The 23297-nt window shown below is 35.7% G+C and overlaps 1 protein-coding gene and 1 non-coding gene across 3 annotated transcripts in view; both read right to left on the bottom strand.

Moving 5' to 3' along the window:
* The window catches only part of Man2a1 (mannosidase alpha class 2A member 1), a 168479-nt gene that overhangs the window by 24708 nt on the left and 120474 nt on the right, over positions 1 to 23297 (bottom strand). For both annotated transcript variants that reach the window (XM_042691919.1, XM_042691918.1), the window contains exons 17-20: positions 13465 to 13598; positions 10334 to 10475; positions 7076 to 7209; positions 432 to 632 (exon numbers count right to left, since the gene is read on the bottom strand). In XM_042691919.1, coding sequence (XP_042547853.1) covers positions 432 to 632; positions 7076 to 7209; positions 10334 to 10475; positions 13465 to 13598 — 611 coding nt within the window. The remainder of the gene's footprint in view (positions 1 to 431; positions 633 to 7075; positions 7210 to 10333; positions 10476 to 13464; positions 13599 to 23297) is intronic.
* On the bottom strand, positions 20337 to 20444 carry LOC122118286. The gene has a single exon (XR_006149320.1). It is a non-coding gene; the product is annotated as a U6 spliceosomal RNA (small nuclear RNA).

Genomic DNA, 23297 nt, shown 5'->3' with positions numbered 1-23297 from the left:
AAGAGTCACACACTTTTCTCTCTAGGCTTGCTTTGTTAGCTACTCAAGCATTTAAATTCAGATCTTAGCCTCCTGCGTAGCTAGGACTACAGGTATACAACTCAGCTTCTGAATTCATTATAAAATGAGGAGTCATCAACATTTATTTCCTGCACAGGAGAGCAGGAAATGATTATCTCTCTCCCTCCTTTAGGCTGTTATAGTAAAATGAACACTTGCTAAAACAAACATAGAATATTTCGGAAGGCAGATAAATTAGTACTGGGCTATGTACTGAACTAGAGTAACAATCGCTGAAAGGCATTGTGATTTTGGATAAAAAGCCCCCAGTCATTCTTAAGGGCACAGTAAACCTTCTAGTATTTTTCCATCCCTCCCTTTACCCCTTATATCAAGCAAAATATACTTTATCCATATACTTCGAGATGTACCTTTGACTGTATTGTCCGCAGATTAACCAGGTGGATGTCACAAGGCAACGATGATACCAATAGACGGAATTCACTCAGCAGCTCAAAGGTGGGTGAAGAGAACTTCTCTTTTACTACCATTGGAAAGACTGGATGGTTCAGGAATGAGGAAGTTATGTGGCTGAAGAGGGAAGGATAGCTGACTGGGATTTTTTCTTCTTCCTATCAAGCAAAAAAGTGTGAGGTAAATCATTGGTTAACTCTTATTTTATTCTAAAAACAGGAACACAATTATATATGCTATTGGGTATTTATACATTTACACAATACATTATTATTCAATATAATTTAAAAATATTTTAGTCTTTGCTATGGTGTAAACTGATAACATTTCTGGATATGCAAACATCAAATAAATCTATACCAGATTTAGGGGTATACATATGCTTGATAACACAAAAATTAATTAAATCGATGTCTATGTACAACCATAGCCAATAATGCCTAAGGAGTAAAAGCAGACATATGAAGAGCTAAGAGAATTTATGTAGAAATATCCTTTGATCACCAGCTACATTTGAAGTGAATTAATTTTTTTTTAAATGACTACTTCACGGATATCTCCTGATTTGCTTCTTTTTTGTAATAGAGGACTCTAAAGGCTTGGCTACTTATCTGTGTGAAAAGACAGGATTTTAAAAAGATATGGAGCTTAAAATTCAGAATGTCAGATTAACATTGGACAGAAGCGTGCTAGGAAAAAACAACTAGCATCATGCCAGCGGCTAACAGTAGATGTCATTACAATTCAGACCATGGAGAGAGAGAAAAAGTTAAAGGCAGCAGAGGGACACTGCAGTATTAAGATACTGACAAAAAAGATTAGGTCTGGAAGAGTTCTATGAAAATGTACGCATTAAATAAAGCATACAAAATAATATTCTCCAACAATACTGTCATTTAATGCAACTTGTAGAATAATGTGAATAGGGAAAGGGAACATTTTCAACAAGACACTTAAATGTGCTCACAGATCAAAGGACTTTTTTGATCTAGGTCAGGATTGCTGACAAAACTACTTCTGAGTAATAAAAGATAAAATATTCTAACAGACGGGAAAACATCTGCCTTCCCAGATTCAAGAGGCATTAAGTCCATTCTAGGTCAAGGCACATTCAGAAAAAGCTCTCAAGCTTTGTTTAATGTTCTTGGAGGAATTCCTGGACACTTCAGTGAGTAGATGAGACACTTCTTGACTAATTATCAATACCTGAGAAGCAATCATAGACAGATATACCAACCCTCCAAACAAGATCAGTTCTCTGACCTGAATTCAGCCAGTCCTTTCCTCGATTACCACACAACCTAATAACCTTGAAGCCTTTACAAAACATAGATTCTTGAACCTCACCCAGATTATTAGAATCAGGATCTCCAGGGGTGAGTCTCAGGGAATGTAAAAGTTAAAAAACAAACAAAAAAACATTTGCAAGCCAAGCCCACGAGTCAGCCACATCCTGTTCTGTGATTCTGTGCTGGGAACTGCCTGCACACACACATTCAAATACATACGTATCTATAAGCACACACATATACCCTATTCTCATATATTTATTATATTTATCTGTACGTATATAATCTTATAATCTATACTTCATTTATCTCTATCTGTGCACGTGCATGTACATGCCTCACTCAGCTACTTTTGGATTAAAGAAACAAGATTCAAATTGAAAGGTGTTGAGACAAAAAGAAACAATGCCATGCATGCAAATTGTTTGAGATTAAAGAATTGAAACTTGATTGCCCTCTGCAAGAAAAGACAGAAGTTTATATAAGAGTTGCATTTCAGCACCAGTAAGAGTACAATTAACAAGTAAACTGCTGAAGTTTGGCTGGAGTAACCAGGCAAAGTAATCACCTAGGGGTCCCATTTGTACATGTTTACCTACTGCAACAAAGGGCTCCCCACCATATTTAACTGTTGAACTACCAGTATTTGATTAACCGCTAGTAGGTAACCTTCTAAGCCTTTGGAAAAACCCAAAATTGATACAATGTGTGTTTAAGCTCTTAATGGGTTTATTGGCCTTATAGTTACTGATATTGTTCCTATAAATAGTATTTGGAGTTTAGTTGCCTGGAAGGTTTCAGAGTATGTAAGTCTAGCTTTCTCTCCACAACTTATTTGACTTTGAAGAGTTTCTAGTACATTGTGATTCAAACTACAAAGAGTTGAGATCTTTCTAAGTTAGAAGATCTTATTCTAGGAATCAGAATTAATTCCAGGCTGCTTGGTTCTCTTTATTAAGCTAACTTGAGCTAACTGATCATCAACAGTTAGAGGCTTTTTCATCTAATTAAAACTTGGTAAATTATTTAAGACAGTGAGTTATTTTTGTTTACTCAGTTTGATTTGATACATTTATGCGTCTGACCTTTGAGTGCTATTACTTTCCAGAGCCTTATATAAACAATTGGGGTTTTAATCTCATCTTTCTGTTTCTTTTTTCCTCCCTCCCTCCCTTCTTTGTTCTTGTTGGTTGTCGGGCTTGACTCAGGGCCTGGGTGCTATCCCTGAGTTTCTTTGCTCAAGTCTAGTGCTCTACCACTTTGAGCCACAGCACCACTTCTGGTCTTCTGGAGGTTAACTGGAGATGAGAGTCTCAGGGACTTTCCCACCTGGGCTGGCTTTGAATGTAATCCTCAGATCTCAGCCACCTGAATAGCTAGGATTACAGGGTGAGCCATTGGTGCCCAGCTTCTTTCTTTTTCTTCTTGTATGGAAAGAACCAATATCCAGAGGTAAAAATGACAGTTATACCACTTACGCACTTGTAGGATTTCCAAATCTATAATGCCTCTTTTCCCATACCAACCATCACTAGGAAAGGGGTACTAGGAAAGGAGTTACAGTCAAAGAAATAAATCTTTAAGTGATTAGTGCAAATACTTTCCTGTCCCCCCCCTCCCCCTTATTGATCATTAGTGTGACTACTAGTCAACTTAGTTCCACCAGTGTCCTCCACTGGTATCTCTGTATATCCCAGAGTACTGATCACTCCAAGTCTTTGCTCCCACTGTTTCTCTGCAGAACCCTCTGAGAACAAAACTTATTCCAAGATGGTTTCCGTGAAGCAGACAGGTTGAAAGCTTCCCATCAAAACGCTTAACTTTCTAGAGAGCATTTCCTACTTGTCCCATCATCAGTACCTTAGTCTTAGTAGAAGCTAAAAACACTTTTCTAGAAAAGTTAAATCAGTGTCACTAGAAATCAAAAGGTACAAGATATTGACTTAAGAATTTATAGTTGAGTGAAAGAAAAGAGATCAATATAGGATTATCAAAACATTGGAACACATTTGAATTGGTTATGTTCCAGCGAGGTTGTGTGATACATGTCAAGGCATGCATCTCAGACAGTCCTCAAATTCTAGATCCTCCTTCTAAGTATTGTAATTATAGGCATTTTGGGTGTTATCCAAGGTGTTTAATATTGGAATCAATAAAGGATTTCACTTCTAAGTGAAAGATTCATAGATCTTACATGAATTATTTTATTGCCATAGTTAGCAGAAGTTTTTGCACATTAGTATCAATATAGAGGAAAAAGCACATCTAAGCCAGAAATATTTCCAGGAGGATCAAGAGACAGTAGCTGTCAACACTCAGACAATGATGTGCCTATGCAGTTTTAGCTGTTAAAACTATCTTGCCAATAATTGATTTAAACTGTAAGACTTAAGAAACTTATATGAATCTTGACATCTAAAATGAATATTATTTTTTCCCAAAGAATTCTAAATACTTGAAGAATTCTTTCAATTAGCTGTTTCCATTTCATTCAATCAATTAGTGTTTTATTTATAGAATTAGTGTTTTATTTATAGAATGCCTATACCAGCAGCAAAAGGCCCTGTGGGAAACTTGGAGATGAAATGGACAAGCTCCTGGAATCTAATAGGGAGAGTAAAATATGCATATGGTGATAAAGCAGTGAGTGGAAATTGCAGTACAGTAGCATGATGTTCTGTAACAGCTCACTCATCTAGGTATTTGTGTATCCACTCATATCTATGGTATCTATCTATGATATCTGTCTGTCTGTCTGTCAGTCTGTCTATCTCCTGATTACCTATCAGTGAAGCAGAAATTCATGATCCAAAGGGAGAGAAAAGAATGGATCAGATAATCAAAATGCACAGATTCAATGGGAGCACAGGGGGATCCGATGTAGTCATAAGGAAGATAATTAAGTGAGCACTTATCTCAACTACTATCATGAGTTTTCTGGCAGAGAGGACAAAAAGTCACGTGTGAAAGCACTTTCAGGGAAGAGGACATGGGAAAAACTTAGAGTTGGGAAAAAAAAACAGTAAAAAAATAAAGCAGTGAGCCAAAGCAGAAATGGTGAGAGACATTCAAGATGTTTAGAGGACAGGCAGGAGTCATACATACCATGATAGGCTCTCAGGCCATTGTATGAATTTTGCCTTTTATTGTGAATGAAAATAATGAGAAGACATAATAAAGGCTAAGCTGAGATTAATAGGGTAGCTGTGGTTTGTAACAATAACAACAACAATAACAAAAATCCAATCACTCACTCTGTCTACTCAGGTGAACAAGCTTCTGGATACTAGGAGGGGAATAAAATATGTATATTTTGATTAAGAAATAAGCAGAAATTGCTATATAGTAGGATGGTAGTTCTTCCTATAAAGTGACAGCTGTGGCAGAAGAATGTGGGGTATATGTACAGGCAGATTTGGGAAATACATGGTATCAGCTTAGATCAGAAAGACATGAATCAAGAAACTCACAGATGTCAAATGTGCAGGTGAAGAGACAGGCCATTGGGATTAACTGTTGTGAGAAAAGGATTGAGGAGGGAAAAATGGCCATCGGGAATGATTCAGACATGGTCCTGGCTTAGAGGGGTGTTCTTGTCAGCCAGTGAGAGAACATTGGGACAAAAGGCCCTACCTGTATGGTTAAGGGAGCTCATAAGAGTAATCTGGGATTACATCGAACTTGAGACACACAAACACAAAAGAAAATATTAGGTAGGAGCTAGATAGATGGATTTGGAGATCAGAGGTAAAACTGATGTAGGGATATAAATTCGTGGGTTCCATCTGAGTAGAGGTAGCAGGTTGTAGAATGAAAGAGAAGATATTGCCAAGAGATAGCATCTAAAATGAGAAAAGGACAAAGCCAGGGGCTAGGCCTTGAGTACTCCATATTTTATGTCTAAGGAAATAATCAAAGAGATAAATAACAGCCAGAGAAGTTGAAGAAAAACCAAGTACGTATGGCACTGGGGAAGCACTGGCAGGGCAGTTTCTTAAGCAATGACCATTTTAAGTGTCAAATGGTACTAGAAAGTTTGGGTAGGTTATGACAGAAGATATCCACTGGAGACTGCCACATGGGCAAAAGCCAGAGAAGAGAGCCAGATAAAACAAACTCTTCATTAGCTCTGAGTGAGAAGTGTTTTCTGCTTTTATTTTTAACAGAAGAACAAAGACTGCTGAACAGCCAATGAAAAAGATCTCCTAGGGAAGTGTTGGCTTTGATGATGGGGGAAAGGGAAGAAGAGAGGACTGTCTGTAAAAGGATATGGAGGAAAGTAAAGGGGGTGAATTCCAAGTCATGTGGAGCTGCTGGCCTAAGAAAAACGGAGGGTTAAGGAAGGAAAATGGGGAAACAAAGGAGACTTAGTATCTGGAATAGAAAGCTCTCTTTTTTGGCTGTTCTCCCTAAGAAGTAAACAGTGAAGTTACTGCCTAAAAAGGGAAATAATGTAGTGCAGAAAAGAGATGGAGAACAAAAGGGAAGGGCCATTTCCAGGACCATTGATGGAGATGAGCATTAATACATGGAGAACTCTGAGATCCCTCTGATGACATCTGAGTATTATCAGGTACTCAGGTAAAGCCTGGCTTTTGTCAAATTGTTCAACACTGATGGCTGGACTTTTGCTTACTGGAATAAAAACTGGTTATGGACTACAGGTAAGTCAATCAATTTCCAATTAATAAATGTAAGACGAGAATAAGATCACTATTTGTTTTTCCCCAGTAACTAACTGGGTTTTCACTCAGGGCCTCAAACTTGCTCAGGTGACACTCCTACCTTCTTGAGCCAGGCTTCCAACCCAGCTTTTAACTGGTTATTTTGGAAACAGAGTCTGAGGATTTTTCTACCTGGTTTGGCTTCAAATTGCAATCCTCTGGATCTCAGCTTCCTGGTTTCACACTTTTGAATATATTCTACAATCAAGCTTAATTTTCCAAAGTATGTGACTAAGCTCTACTACATAATTCTTAATTAGCCCAATTTTTAAAACTTACGTCTTTGAAAATAATTTCATTTGAACTGCTTCCTTGACATTTACCTTCATAACGAACAAAAATAAAATGTAAAATGACCCAAATGCAGATCCAACACAATATTTACAATTGAAATTTGCTATGAATTTTGAATTGCTGCTCAATCTAATATAAAGATAACAGAATTGGAAATTTATATAAATAAAATTTTATATAAATAAAAAATATATAAATAAATTTTATATAAATAAAAATTAAGTATAAAGTTGTCACTTCAAATTAAGGTGACAAAGAAAACATCACCAGACCATGCTTGTTATTTTTTCCTACCATATTCACAACACTTCTTTTTTCCAGTAGTATTCGAAATAAGTTGGCTGTAATCTTGTTATCATGGACACCTTGCCCAAGGCCACGGTTATCATCTTGCATGAGTCTTCGATCCATGAAGACTTCAATTTGACCTAACAAACAACAACAGTGAAACTGAGTAGGATTTAATACATATATTCATGAAGGATAATTACAGAGGAAGATACGATATCATCAGCTAGGGCAGGTAGATACGGATACCATGGGTTTTCTTTCTTTGCTAATAGCTCAAAGTCACTATGCTAAATTCATAAAACAGGTCTGCATTTCTGCTTTCCTTCATTAATGTTTAATCATCTCTGATGAAAAGTTTAAAATGGAACAGGGCAGATCGAAACTTAACAGAAACTTTTTCCAAAAAAACCTAACCTGCAGGGCAAATCAAGTTCTCTTGAACTTTTGTTTTGGTAGCAGTGCTTAGAATAAAAATGCTGATGGAAGCAAATTAGGAATGCATTATACATGAAATAACAAGACACATATAGCTAAGGGGTCTTAAATAAGATTTGTGAATAAAATCCAGACTATTTGACAGGTGACAATTCTGAGGAAGTTGTAGAATTTGGAGACACCTCCTGATATTGTTAACAGTACCTCCAATTGTCCAGCTAGTCCTTTGGCTTACCTGGGTCATATTTAATTCCTTCATTTGCTATTCAATAGTTCCGTATTTCCTCTATTTTAGGATCTAAGCTACTGACTAGGTTACATGAGCTAGTAAACTGAAGAAACTAAAACCAGAACCAACTATATGTAGGCATTTAAGATTACACTCAATGAAACCTGAAATTAAAAGCTATGCATACTTTAAAAATATATTTATATTATTCATATCTATTAATGTATTAATGATCATTCAGAAGGAAAAATAAACGTTAATCCATTTTAGTAACTATTACTCTTGTAATTATACTAACTCTTTTTTTACTTTCTTTCTTCTTGATTTAGGTTTCCAAAACATAAAACTATAAGTAAAGAATAGCTGAATTTTTGTGGTTATTATCCCATAGTTCAGCTGACAACTATGTATATGCCCCAGCACTGACTCACTGTTCTCATGCCTATTCACAGCTTATCATGTTATATCTAACAAACATTAGTTCATCAATCTCTAGGCACTCCTGTTTCTAAACATGAATTCATAAAGCATGTGACATTTAATGATTTACCAGTTTGTGCTTCATTGACTTTACTCAAATAGTAGGGGTATTTGAAAGCCAGTAGCAAAGGAGAGGAAGATGTCTCACTGCCTGAATCTAGTGACTAGTATCTGTTGAGAGCACAACTTTGAGAAGTTAAAGCCACACTTAAATATTAGTGATTCAAGAGTCACTAAGATGGTTTGCATTTGTCTGAAGAATGGTGGGTTTTATGTAAGTTAACATCTACAGATTGAGAACTTCATTTAAAGTTATTTAAATTACAATTACTTAACATTCTGGATATTTCTTCAATAACTGAAAAACTTGGCAACATTGGGCTCCTATCCATATGGTAAAAATTAAACAACACCAAGTAGTGAGCAGCTTTCGCCCTGTCCATGGTAATGTGCTCTCCAGTGTGTCCAAGCCTCAGCCATCTGTGGTGCAAACTCAGTATTAGTCTCCTAAGCATAGGTTCACATGATTTAGTCTAGTGAAGGCCACAACACAAACTGAGAAGAAGCAACTAGTTTGTGTGTGGAAGAGTTCAATGGATGTAGATGCCTAGTATAAAAAGTAATTTTGTGTAAAAAGGATAATATATAAATATATTTTTATATTTTCTGCGCTCACATCGGACTGATCCTTTAGGTATTTTTAGCAATCCTTAGTAGATTAAAAAATGATAGAATGTATGGAAACCAATTAAAAGAATGTATCTTATAGAATAAAAGTCTCTCAATAGAAAGCTTAGCAAAGGTAGATTGATGTTTACTGTCTATTTTCTCTTTCTCTGCCTTGCTTTCTCTTTTAGAAGGTACTTCAGCTTCTTTCAGCTGCTTCATTCTCACACCCATATCACTCCTACCTCCTTTCTTCTTTTAGGAGGTAGCAGAGTAACAGACTATGTATGGTAATTAGTTTCTGGCACTGGAACAAAATACTCGAGTAAATCAGCTTATAAAAAGTAGCTCATAGTTTCAGCCCATGGCCACTTGGTTCTTTTTTCATGCTTGTAGCAAGACAGAAATAGCATGGCATAAGGGCATGGCAGAAGAAAGCAGCTTGCTGTATGTCAACCAGAAAGCAGGGGGAAAGGAAGAGACCAGGGACAAAGTATACCCTTCTAGGGAATGCCTCCAGGGACCTACTTCCTGTAGTCGGGCTTTGCCTGCTAGCTTCCATCAGACTATCTCAACAATGCCATTAAATTATGAGTCCATCAACACATTAATTCACTGGTCAGATCCAACTACTCATCATCCAACTATAATGTCATCAACGCATAAGCTTTCTGGGAAGCCACGTCACATCTAAAAGAATGTAAATTTGAGTTACAACTTCATACTCGCAGGCAATCAGAAGTAAGCTCTTGCTGTGGTTTAGATATAAAATATCTCGGTCCCAAGTCAGTGGCAATACTGAGAGTTTACTGAATCACAATGCTGCTAACTTCATCTATGGATTACTCCATTGTTAAGTTCATAGCTGAATGGTCTGGGTTACGGGGGACATACCTAAAAGATCTACCTGTTCCCATACTCCTTCCCTTTCTCTCTTCTTCCCTCCCTTCCTTCCCTGTCTCTCCTTTTTCTTTGCTTACCATATACCACCAGAAGAACAGCTCTTTTGGCCCCCGCCCCCTTACCTATGCTCCCTATATGAGGGTATGCTTAGGGCCTAAAACCTTTGTTATGACAAAAAACTGACTAACACAGGGAAAGGGAGAAAAATAAGGGAGGGGGGTAACAAGTTTGACAAGAAATATACTTACTACCTTATGTATGTAACTGTAACCTCTCTGTACAGCACTTTGACAATAAACTTTAAAAAAATAGTCACTGTGACATGGTGTCTTAGGTCCCTTCTTATCTGAAGACTGAGGCAATTCCTTTTATGGTGTTATCACAAAACTTTAACTTGATTAATATTCTGATTCTTGAAAGATAGGTAGGTTTTTAACTGGAAAGGCTAATGAACACATTTGGCAAAATGTAGTCATTACATTTTGAAGTGAATTATATTCTTACAGCTGAAATCTTTGAAAGCAAAAGAGAATTTAAAGAACACATACCAGAAGACATACTCGAAACTCCCAAGGACTGAGCAGAGAGCAGTGTCAATCGATGGTCAGCATCCTGGATGTATGCCATTGTGGTCATAGGATAAACATTTGCTTGAAGAGGCAATTTGTCCATGGTCCTTCTAGGTTGAATCTATAAAACCAAGCAATGCCCTTTTTGGAAAATGTGATATTTAAATATATGCATTTATAAAAGGACTATTTAAAGTACTGAGTCCTCTTCCAAAGATAAAGTGACACCAGTTCTGGTCTTGTTCGAGCAAAGAAATCATTTAAAAATTAAACTCTTCTTTAAAACAGTATGAAGGAAACCATGTGGATCTTAGAAAACAATTTTTGAGTAGGAATGCAAGAACTTGTCCAAATTTTAAAAATAGGCATTTCTATTTAAATTCAGAATAAAAATGCCTAACAAAAGTCTTCTGGCTCTCCCATATTTGCATAAAACAAATTATAAAGGTATTAAGTATTCATTTCTCATCCAAATCTAACATACTGCTTTTGTAATGAATGCTAAGCATAATAGCTCTGTATCCCCTTTCAAGAAATATCTCTTATTATTTTTGAATCCATTTTAATAAATATCACAGATCTCCCACCAAATCCTGTAATATATTACACATTATAATCAAATGCATTTATATTTAAAAATCACTCAATGTTTACTCTTCTTGTTTAGTTTCAATCTAGATAGGTCTAAATTCTAGTTTCTCATGCATGAAATTTTATATTTTAAAAGACTGTCAGTAGCTCAGTTAGTCCAAGTCACAATGACTTAAATTTTAGCCTCAAAAGACTTTTGCCAGCGAATCTTCATACCACTTAAAAATGTCACCTCCTCATTTACACTTTCAAAAGTTTAAGATGAAAGTCAGAATGAGGAGAAGTATAGTCATTGTAATAGTTCATGTGTACTGATTGCTCATTAATAGATACTGAGGAATGCCTCATAGATCTAATCTCTAATACTCCCAGAAGCCCTGCACTGTCATTCAAGTTATTGGTTGTTATGTTCCCTCCCCTCATTCATGTTCTTATAACCTGTGAATAAGACTTTATGTTAAAATATTCCACTTCAACTACTTAAGTTTTCCACTAATCCTATGCCTGGCATTCTTGTAAGAGGGAAATCTAGACATTGAAGGAAAGATAGAGTCACAGACAGGGCCATCAAGTGACCCCAGAGAAAGAAACTTGAGTGATATGTCTACAGGAATGCCAGGGGGTGTCAGCAAATGCCAGAAGTAGGAAGGAAAAGGAAGGACACTTTTTTTTTTTTTTTTAACTGACTGTAGAGAACAGGCCCTGTGGAGCCCTTAAATTCAGCTATCTGGTCTCCTGAACTGTGAAAGAATAAAGTTCTCTTGTTTTAAGCTACCCAGTTTGTGTGACTTGTATGGTATGCTAGCCCTATGAAATTAATATGTGGGTAAAGAAACAACTGTAAATTGTGGAAGGAAGGAAAGGAGGAAAGAGCAAAGATGAGAGGGGAGGGGAACACTGAAAAAATTTTCGATTTCTCCTAATTCTGACCTTCCCATATCTCTTAATTCATATCCTTAAATATTAGATATTTAACTCTGCCATAACTATATTGTTGCTTCCCAGTCCCCACCTATGGGTCTAGATATCTACTTTCACCCAAGTATTTCTAATTTCAAAGCTAAAATAACATGGTTTAAAAATAGATTATGGACTCAAAAATGTATTTTCCCTTTTATTAAAATATTTGATCCTTAAAAAGAAAACTAACATTTTTCAGTCACTCATTTTTACTTTTTTCTCATTCATGTATACACCCACACATACAAATAATTGCTTCTGAGAGATGTTAAGAAAGGATTTTATTTTGTACACATGAAAATGAATCACCATAAAGTCAGGATTTCATTTGAAAATCAAATGGCTATAATAGAATTAACATGTTAATTGGAATGTATGTAGCAATTTCCTGTACTTTGGAATAGGTTTAAATTTAAACTTTTAGAGGAAATCACAGGAAAAAAAAAACTATCACACTCTTTCCACTTATAGCCACTTGAAAACAGACAAAAAAGAAAGCATATGTTATATAATTATTTCTATTCATAGCCAGGAATTTCCTAAATGCTAATGTATAAAAAACTGCTCCTTTAAAAAAATACTATTATTTCAAAGACACATTGCCCATGCACATACAATTCAAAACACAGAGATTGAGTTAACAATAGAATTAGTACTATTACATTTTGATAGATAATGATCTCAAAAACTTATATGAGAATTTTCTTACTATTTAAAATTAATGAAAAATTTGATTAAGTATATACCTGCTCATATTTCTAGACAGACCTGTTTCTCTATGTATACATATATGTATGTATAAATGTATTGATAAAGAGAGGAAAAATTGTATAAAATTAAAATTTTCATAAAATTTAAGAGTTCATTATTAGATCATACATTTACTAATATATAAGGAATAAATAAAATATACACAGACTAATTCCTCATGAGGAAAAGGTATCTGTCAATACCCTGATCATGTTTCCTTTCTAGTATATTATATAAATAATAGAACATAGTATTATATAAAAGTAAAACAATATATTAGCATAAAATAATTATACAATAAAGTCAACAAATTTCCCTTTATGAAAAAAAAATTCTACAAGAAATATTCCTACAATATTTTTTCTAACTTAGGAAACCTGATTGAATATAGAACCTGTGTCTGTTAAAATTTACCTTAGTTTAGAAATAATTTGCAACATTAGGCATATTTTTTCAAAGGATCTAAAATCAACTGACTTATTATGTTATAATAATTCACTTTATTCACTAATTCAACCAATCCTTTCTCATTTTACTTATTTTGTGCTGGTTGCAGAGCTTGAACTTGGGGACCTGGGTGCTGTCTCTGAGCTCTTTTTGCTCAAGGCTAGTAACACTACCACTACCACTATCTCTTTGAACCACAGTGTTATTTCTGCTTTTTTTTTTTTTTTTAGTTGGAGATAAAGAGTCTCACAGACTTTTCTGCCTGAATTGTCTTTGAACTGCAATCCTTACATCTCAGCCTCCTGAGTAGCTAGGATTACAGTCATGAGCCACCAATGCTCAATTATTTTAAAGAAAATTACCTGGTATCCATTTAGGTCAGTATAAAATCTGTTTTGGTTGTTTATTTTAGAAGAAATTCTCATCACAATCTCACGGTTATGTACATCTCGGATGTCTACAATATTGGAAACTTCCACAGACTGTCCTTCTATTCCTAAAATTAAAAAAAAAGTATACGTTAGTAAAAAGTAATTACTGCCACAATTTTCCTAAATGTAAAGAGAACTCCTTCCAAATTAATATACATTTCCTTGTTTTCTGCTTCTTATCTTTATAATCTCATATACAAAAGTGCTAAAATTTATCTTTCTTCTATCTTAATATTAGAATGTTGGTAGCATTTTTGCAGGGGTATAAATTAATTCAATGGATGTAGATGACATGTAACATGCCACTGGCTCTCCAGTGAGTCCTGAGAGGAAGAAGGCCATTAAGTGAGAAGAGGCCAGCTCTCTTCTACAGGATTAGTTCCCCTTCTCACCTATACCTACTACTCCCTGACAGTGGCACTGAAACCCACCCACCCACCACCCTTTCTTGCTACACTACACATTAAGATCCACTGAAATTTATACTCTATTGATTTAAGAGACATGTGCTGTTACCCACAATCTACTTCTAAAAAAAAAGACAGGAGATCCGATGATTTATAGCTGAATCCCATCTTAACATATTGGTTCTAGTAGACTACAATCTAGAGAGCTCCCCAGAAGTGAAATCAATCTCAGCTGAGTTTGGTATCTCTTAGAAGCTTGAGTTATGGAGTAATCCATTCTACTTTTTGCTATATAAGGCAAAGTACAAGTGAAAAAAGGCCTAGACTTAGCAAACTTTTTTTTTTCTTTCTGATACATCTTAAGTGTTTACTAGTATCTATCTGTCATTCTACCTTAACTGTCTCATCAGGTCTTCAACAAAACCTTGGGTCAATTTCAGATGAAGAGAGGTATTATGAAAAACCCCAACACACTCAGTCAGATGGAGTATATGTAAGAGATGTTACAGGATCTTCAAAAGAGAACAATCAGGAAAGAGGTCAAAAGAAGAGACACTGCTCTATCCTATTTCATAAAGCTAATGCTCTTGAAGTTACAAGAACTCTGGAAACTTACCTACAGTTTTACTTCCTTTACCCTCTTTTCCCTCCTTTCCACACACTGTTACTGTTACTCTTACAAACACAAATTCTTTAAACTAATGAAGTCTGCATAGGGATGGTGAGCATGATTCCCATTCCTAGGAGTCAAAAGCAATCCCTACAGCTTAGAGAAAGTGACAAATGTTCAAAGAAATTTTTTATCTGTGAGATTTGAGGAAAAGAATTAACAGAGAAAACTTATACAGTCCACGCTCATGGATTCTGTGAAAGACACACTGGAAAATATAAAAATATAAATAATAATACAGAGATAAAGAATACTAAATGAGACACGGTATACATTTATAGCATCAGCAAAATGTTCATAAATTTTTTTCCTAGTACATAGTGCTCTTCTAACTAAACCACCTTAATTGGAGATAACTTCAATTTCTTGTTATATTTGTAAATATTTTATGAGTACAATGAGCCTCAAAAGGGGATGGCCTTTTATGGCCACTTCTATGGCCACTCTGAACTATTAAGTTGCTTGTTAAATATATGCATATGTTTCCTTCTGAGAGTTATCAGAGGAATTTGTAAAGGCAGATATACCCCAAATATCCCAACCACTATTGGGAAGTTTTAAAAAAAATCACATAAATCAGATAGTACAACATAATCTGCTATGAACTAGAATATAAATTGTTTTAAAGGCAAATTTTATTTTAATGTGCTTCCATTAAAGCAAAAGTGAAATGCATATAGAATTTTAATAGCTGAACATCTGTAAATGAACTTAAGATATTCATAACACAAAATGTAGGGGGTGAGATTGTAGCTCATTGGTACAGCTTTGTGTATGCAAGACCTGGGGATAAATTCCCAACACATACAAACAATCAAAACCCCCAAACAAAAAGCAAATGATAATATTCATGTAGCACTAAAGAGCATAAGTGATGACAGGATGTTAACTCTTCTTGGAAGCATTTAGAGGATTGTTGGTAGTCTTTTATGTTTTCTTCTCTCTAGATTGGATATCCTCTCAAGGTTAACAGAACACATGAAATCTTAGCAAGAGGGAGTATCATTAATTTCAATTCATGTCTCTCCAGAAAATATTTACAAAGAACAGCCTCAAGAAAAAATAAATGATTTCACATTCCCCCCCCAGCAATGATAAATTATTTCTACTGAGAAAGTCATCTTCCTCAAACTTAATATCATCCTCAGATCATGTTGTGACAAGACCTCAAGCTCTTTTAAAGCAGCTCATGGCCATTCACAATTTGGCAAGACATTAATTTGGAGTTTTAAAATAAGATCAATGTTATACTACTACAAACCAAATTAAAACCTACCATTGCAATAAAAGGAGTTCCCAAAGAGAAAGCATTTATATTTAAGAACAGTTTGTGTGTGATAAACAATTGCCAACCTTGTCATTTCCATGACTAGAATTCCCTAAAGTGTGCCTTTGTCTCAGAAGCCAGCTAGATACCATGGGGCCCAGTGGTCTCCTGGATTGCTGTAGTACAGGAGAGAGAGGAAAGTACTCTCTGAAAATGTTACTTCCCGGGCCTGGGTAGCCAAGGCTTTCAAAATCTTTCCAGATTTTCTGTAGTTCTGGGAAGGAAAATGATCTACATGATTAGAAACCCCCAAAAGATGGTGGAGCTGTGATCAGAATTCAACAATGAGAAAGAAGTGGCCTCTTGTTTCTAATACCTTCCCTCTTGAAACAGAGAGAAAGGACAGTATTTATATGATACAAGCAATGCAAGGTCAAATAGAGACAATTTACAAGTGAAATTTTGTAAAAAGAAAAGTTTTTCAGATGCTACTCCTGAGCAAGCTGCTCTGAACATACTGCAGATTCCACTCTCACCCCTGTAATAGGGAGTATTTTTTCACCCTAAGTCTGTTAGCTTCTCATAGACACAGTCCATCCCACACACCATCTTTATGTTACAGTTCTTAGCATCTTGGGTACATGGTTTTAAATGATTAATCACTGTTAAACAGAAGCAGCTAAGATATAAACACCTGTTCTTCATCACACAGAAGTTAGATGATATGAGAGGATAAAGTTTAAGCATCAGGGAAAATGAAGAGAAAGGGGTTTTAATTGTGAACAGATGAGGGTTGGAATGTAAGCTCAGGGATGGGGAATTATATCTTATTGAGCTCCCAGCATGAAGCAGGTAAAGCATAAATGTCAGCTTGTAAAAGGATGACAGCTATGACTAACAGTCACTAATACTGACTGTGTATCAGATGCTCATTGCATAGTATATATAATAACTCATTCAGTTGTGACATTGTCAGAAGGCTGGCAGCACCAGGGCTAAGCCTTTCAAACAACACCATACCTAATCGGCAGACCAACAACTGAAGAAAGTTGAGTTTACCTTGAAATCAAGGTCTGGGAGAAGCCCTGCAGTAACACTGATCTATAGAGTTTAGGGGGGTAATGGGATTAGAAGAGAAAGAAGACAGAGAGGAGAGAGACACACAGATACTGACAGAACTACTCGATTGAGTAAAATTGAATTAAGGGACACAGTTTGCCTGCACCAAAAACCTCTTCAGAACAACCAAAAACTTTAGTTATAAATGACATGCTCACATTAGAAGCTAAGGGAAAAAAAAAGTAAAGACATGTGCTCTATTACATAGTACATCCTCCCCCTGAATCTAGCTGAGTTGATCCCAGTTGTGAGCACAGGAAGCATGCATCAGCGTGTCTGCTGCTTCCTGTTGCTAAGAATCAAGCACAGGAAAACCTGCCAGATGTCCATCAACAGGAAATGAATTGAGAAGTGAGGGATAACAATGCAATGGAAGAATGAGGTAGTTGTGTGTCCTGACAAAACCTGATAAACTATGCTGAGAACAGACACAAACACAAAATAATACTCTACAGATACAGGGTGCCTATGTGCATGTATGTGTGCACACACAGTGTTGTTTTTCCTGAGGAGTATATGGGGACAGATACAGATTCTAGAGAGTCTTCACTGCATGTCTATAATATGTAGAGTTTGGGGGAAAAAAAGTATACACATATACTAAAATTTTTATTTATAAAACTAATTTTAAACACTTTTGAAGACTTTTATTAGCTATCAGGTAGAAATGAAACCATGTAGGTCAATCTTAAGAAGTTGTATCATAGCATCTTCCACCTGTCAGCTTTGCAGTCACTCTCCAAATGATCCTTGTCTTTTCAGTTTATCCACAGGATGGATGGGACCAAGAGAGCCAAAACAGAAAACCTAGAGGCCATCCTTATCATTCCCATGTCTGACAGATGAGTAGAGGGAACATCTGGGTAAAGTGTAAAGATTCTAAAGAATGTACATGGAGAGCCTAGGGCCATAGCTCTGAGCAACAAAACCTTTCCTGAACCTTCTGCATCATTTCCACTCCACTACTTACACTCTTCCCCTTGTCAAATGGACCTTTGTACAGTCTATCTGAAACAGCCTAAGTCTGACACTCTTCCCCTTGTCAAATGGACCTTTGTACAGTCTATCTGAAACAGCCTAAGTCTGACAATCTCAGACTCAGCCTATCCTACTTCACTTTTCTAGATCATCTCAGCATTTTTGAAATTCAAAGTATCTCTTTCTGAAGAATATACTCTTCACAAAAAGGTCAGCATTCTCCTCTCAGCCAACCAGTCAGTGAAAGGAAACAACCAAGGAGAAAAAGCAAGAGAGCTTTGCTTATTTTCCAGAAAAAATCCAAGTTCTTCTCAGTGGTCCTAAACAGCCCAATAAAATTGCCTGTCTAGGGAAATGAAAAGTGAGTTTTTGACTAAGACCCCAATACTCAGAAAGTAGGAGAAGAATTTTTCAGTTGGCCGTCAGATAAAGAATTAATACTCAGACAATATAATGAGTTCCAAAAATTAAACACCAAAAGAATAAATCAACTGATAGTGAAACTGAACAAATTTTAAAATAAGTACAAAGGGTTCAGGGATAGTTGAAATGTTTGACATCTTTACATAAAGGAAATGCAAATCAAAATCCCATCAAGATCTCATCTCACCCAGTTAGAATGGTTTTCATCAAGAATGTAAGTAGTTGACTTGAACATAAAATTCTCATATACTGTTGGTGGGAATGTAGATGAATGTATATCTACTATGGTAATCAAGGTAGAGGGTCCTAAAAAAACTAGGTAGAATTACCACAAATCCTGTGATCCTGTTCTCCAATTCCTGGGTATATATCCAAAGTCAATATATAGTCAAGACACCTGTCTACCATGTTTATCATAGCACTATTTACAATAACCAAAATATGGAATCAGCATAGATGTTCCTTAACTGATAAATAGAAAGGAAATATAATGCTTTCTCTCACACTATTTCTCTTTCTCCCCTCTTTTTATAGTATTATTCAACCATAAAGAATACAATCACAGCATTTTCAAGAAAATGAGTGGAACAAGAAATCATTATATGAAGTGAAATTAGCCAGATGGAGAAAGTAAAATACCATGCTTTCTCTCCTGTGCAGAATCTGGAACTTACAAACAAAAAACAGGAAGGTCATACAGGTTCTGTTTGTGGGTGAGTACCAGTTGGAAAAGTGGAGGGGTGGAGGTGGGGGAGAGTAAAAGGAAAAAGCATGAAAGAAATAGAGGATATATACATATAAGAAAACAGAATGATAAAACATCCCAAACATTGTTCTGAAAAGAGAGGATGGGTTTAACTGCATTCAATGTAGGGAAGTGTCACAATAAAATCCTTTGTCCAACTAATTTATGCTAATAAAAATGGGGTGTAAAGAACCCTAAAAAATTAAGTCTTGAAATAAAAGTATTAGTGAAATTTAATGTGGCTATCAAATGAAAATAACCCACCTAAGAGTCAAGGTTCTGTTTATGGTGAGTATCCTAAAATACGGGCTTTCTCTGTCAAAATGGTACCCTTTCCCTCCATCTGAGCAGACAGGGTCAGACAAGGAAGCGGAAATAGGACAATAATAGCTGTCACGAAAACAAGGGCTTCTGATTTAGTATACTTACTTTTCCAATATTGGGAGCATTCTGGTTTGTATTTAATTCACAAAAAAAATAAAAATACTTTTGTATTATATATTTACTTTTGTGACATTGTCTTTGTAAACATTATCCAACTAATCTTGGAGTTGATATTTATGTTTAACACACACTATTCAGCATGTACACTTAAAACAATTTTCACAAGGATGAACTGAGTAAGCAAACGTGGAAATGTTTGTAAAAAAGCAAATATTATCATCATTATACATTTAAAAATGTACTCATATGTGAAAGTGTATAAATATTAATGGTAATAATTCCTACAATTGGATGACCTTTTAATCTATGTTGACTTTCTCAACTCATCATTCATTATCAGATGAAATTTATCCTCTGTAAATGGTCACATTGATTATTTCTGAATACAGATTTTACTAAATTCCATTCCAACACTCAGACTTACAAAAATGATGCATCACTTTTGTTTTCTGAGTAAAAAAGTCTAGGAACTAGATGAATGACTAGATTAACTACCATGTATTGATCACTTATGGGTTAAGTACTACTTTACATACTTTAAACTCTTCATTGAATGAATACTCCTAACTGTGTTAAAGTAAACACATTTTGATTATATGAATTACAATTTGGGGCAAAGAATAGACCAACTAAGTATGGCAACTGGAAGATTTAAGAACTGAAAGATACATGAGAAAACTGAGAAGCTAATTTTTTTTGTGGGTGTTTTTTTTTTAAGCTCTGTTCCTCCCCCCACCCCCCTTCATATATGAAGATAAGAACTGTTTCAAGAACCTTTATGTCATCCTGGTTCAGGGGCCATGCTAAGCTCCTCTGTCATTCTGATTTTAGTTTGTCATTCTGATTTTAGTTTATATGCTTCAAAAGTGAATCATGGAAGCTCTGTTTCAGAGGTAACACAGCATTTAATCAAGTAGTTTTAATCTCAAATAGTCAGCATAGGTAATAGTAAGATCTAACTAAATAACTTCCTTAGGAAGTAAATGAAAGAGCTCAAAACACCAATGATTTCTTGGTATTTTCCCCATGATCCAAGGTTGGGCCGGTCTCACACACAGGCAGGAAGAATCGGGGAATAAAACCACATGGTTGGTCTGCACTAGTTTTCCTCAGTGCTCAGTTACTCTGAATAAAGATGTGCAATTCTTTAAGTGCATGAAATGGTAACATATGTATTTGTTTTATTTTGACTATTTCTGTAGTATCAATAATAATGCTTATAATTCAATCCAGAAAAAGTTAACATTTAGAGCTTTGGGATAAGTTTTTGAAACCTTAGAGTATGTATATGTGTGTGTTAGTGTGTGTGTATATTGTTCCAAAGACGTAATAAAAGGTTGACCAGCCCTCTTAAGCATGAAAATATTAAGTTATGACAAAACTCTGTGGGGAAAAGGGAATAAAAATATGAGTTCAGGAGAAAAATAACAAAGTCCATACTCCTGACTATTGAAGAAAAGCTAGTACAGGCTTTTTAAATGAATGATTTGGTATCAAATTTCTCTCTATGGATATGATTATTTTTAAATGTCACTATTTGCAATACCAAAATAACAGCCTTTGCAATTATTTAACTGCATACAGAAAAGCTAGATGTCAATTTAAAAATATATGTGACACAGAGCTCTCCAAATTCTCACAGGAAGTAGAGTTTAATCTAACTTACATCCTCCAATGCTTTGTGATTATTTGCCTCCTCTCTGCCCACTCAAATGACATACCTCTAAGATTTAGCATCTCAAAAACTTCCTTTATCACTTTAACACTTCCTTTATCAACTCCTCTCCAACTACCCTAACCCTCACTGACCATTCTTTCTCTTACAACTGGAGTTTGATTCCTATGGCTGAGTCTTCCACTTAAGTAGACACAACACTTAACTATGTGCCAGGCTATATGTTCAGTTATATTCCACAAAATACGCTGCAAAGTAGACTATCATTGCCACCACTTGAGAATGATGAAATCAAGGTCAGATACAAGGTCAAACAAGGTAAGCCACAGAGCTAATAGCAGAGCGTGGAAGGACCCGGAGTTTGAAGCACTGCACTTCCCCTGCTTTTTCCCATCCTAGAGCCCTTCATCAGAGTTCAATGCAATACCCATTTGTAGAAGATGACATTCTCCTACTAACGAGCTGTGTCTTCAACACAGCAGCTGCTGTCAAACAGACCCCAAGATAACCTCTGAGTCTGAATTTGCGTAACCAGAATGTACTTAAGAGTCCCTTAAAATAACCTTCTCTTCATGTCTGTAGGGAATAATCAGGTTTGACACACAGCTACTTACTTCAATTTTTAAAGTTCCAATTAACACACACAAAAAAAAAACCCTAAGCAGTCAATTGCACATTATGACATTCCAAAAATGTTTTAATTACCTAAGTCTGCCTAGCCATAACTTACTTAATGCTTTTTAACTCTTAAATAAAACTAAATATGGAATATAGCCCTGGAGGAAAAATAGGGCAATTGCAAAGTATTTTAATATTCTCATGAATCTTTTTGTAGAAATAAAAATGATTTCCATGAGGCTCTGGGATACTGTTTACAAGTGAGGCTGACTCCATGGATGGAAGATCCAGATAAAAGTATTCTTAGAAGATGCAGTTAGCACAACAGACTTTGTATGACTAAGTTATGAGAACTTTGATGGTAATTTCTTACTGTGGGTGCGTGTGTGTGTGCGTGTGTGTGTGTGTGTGTGTGTGTGTGTGTGTGTGTGTACACGTGTGTGCGCATGTGCTTTGGTACTGGCGTTTCTAGATACTTCTCAACTTGTTTTTTTCTTTCCATTTACAGTTGGCACTTTGTCACTTAAGCCATACTTCCATTTTGGCTATTTGCTAGTTAACTAGGGAAGAAAGTACCACAGTTTTTAGTATTCAGACTGGCATTGAACCTCAACCCTCAGATATCAGCCTCTTGAATAGCTAGGATTTCAGGCATGAGCCATCAGTACCTAGTTTCATCCTTTCTCTCTCTCTCTCTCTCTCTCTCTCTCTCTCTCTCTTTGTCTTTTTTTTCTCTCTCTCAATAGATTAAGAAGCTAAAGATCAGAGGTGTGGTTCAAGTGGTAGTGTGCCAGCCACAAATGAAAAAGTCAAGTGAGATGTGAGGCCCTGAGTTCAAACCCTGGTGCTAGCAGAACAAGGAAAGGGAAAAGGAAGGAAAGGAAGAAAGACACAAACTGAGGAATTAAAGGACAAACCACAGAAGTTTACTCTAGTATTCTTAGGTGACACTAAGAATTTTGAGACTAGCTTCAGATCTCTAATTCACGATATAAAATACCTTATATGATTAATTATATGAATCACTCTGACTCTAAAAATAAGTCATGTAATAAATTCACTTAGATTTATATATTCAAAATTCCTCAGAGAAAAGTTAAGCAGTGCTCTTTGATTGCTAACTACACCCATGCAGGGAAATTATTCAATCACTGCAGCCAAAGGAAAGCCTTTCCTCCCATACTTTTTTGATTGCAGTTCATTACATTTTACCTTCAGGCTACTTGCTTTCTTTTAGCAAGATCTATAACATATACTACTTTTATAATATGTTGGTAGAAATAGGACAAAAGCACTGCATTTAAGACATTTCTCCTAAGGCTGAAACGGGGTTTACACACACACAAACTCATTCACTCATAACCACCTGCCTTAGGAAAACACAATCAGAAGATAGGAGGAACTTGAAGCTATATATT

This window comes from Dipodomys spectabilis, unplaced genomic scaffold, assembly GCF_019054845.1.
Source record: "Dipodomys spectabilis isolate Male_0828 unplaced genomic scaffold, ASM1905484v1 ptg000147l, whole genome shotgun sequence".
Classification (NCBI taxonomy): domain Eukaryota; kingdom Metazoa; phylum Chordata; class Mammalia; order Rodentia; family Heteromyidae; genus Dipodomys; species Dipodomys spectabilis.
Note: the sequence above shows the minus strand (reverse complement) of the source record. Positions and strands in the feature narration are given on the sequence as shown.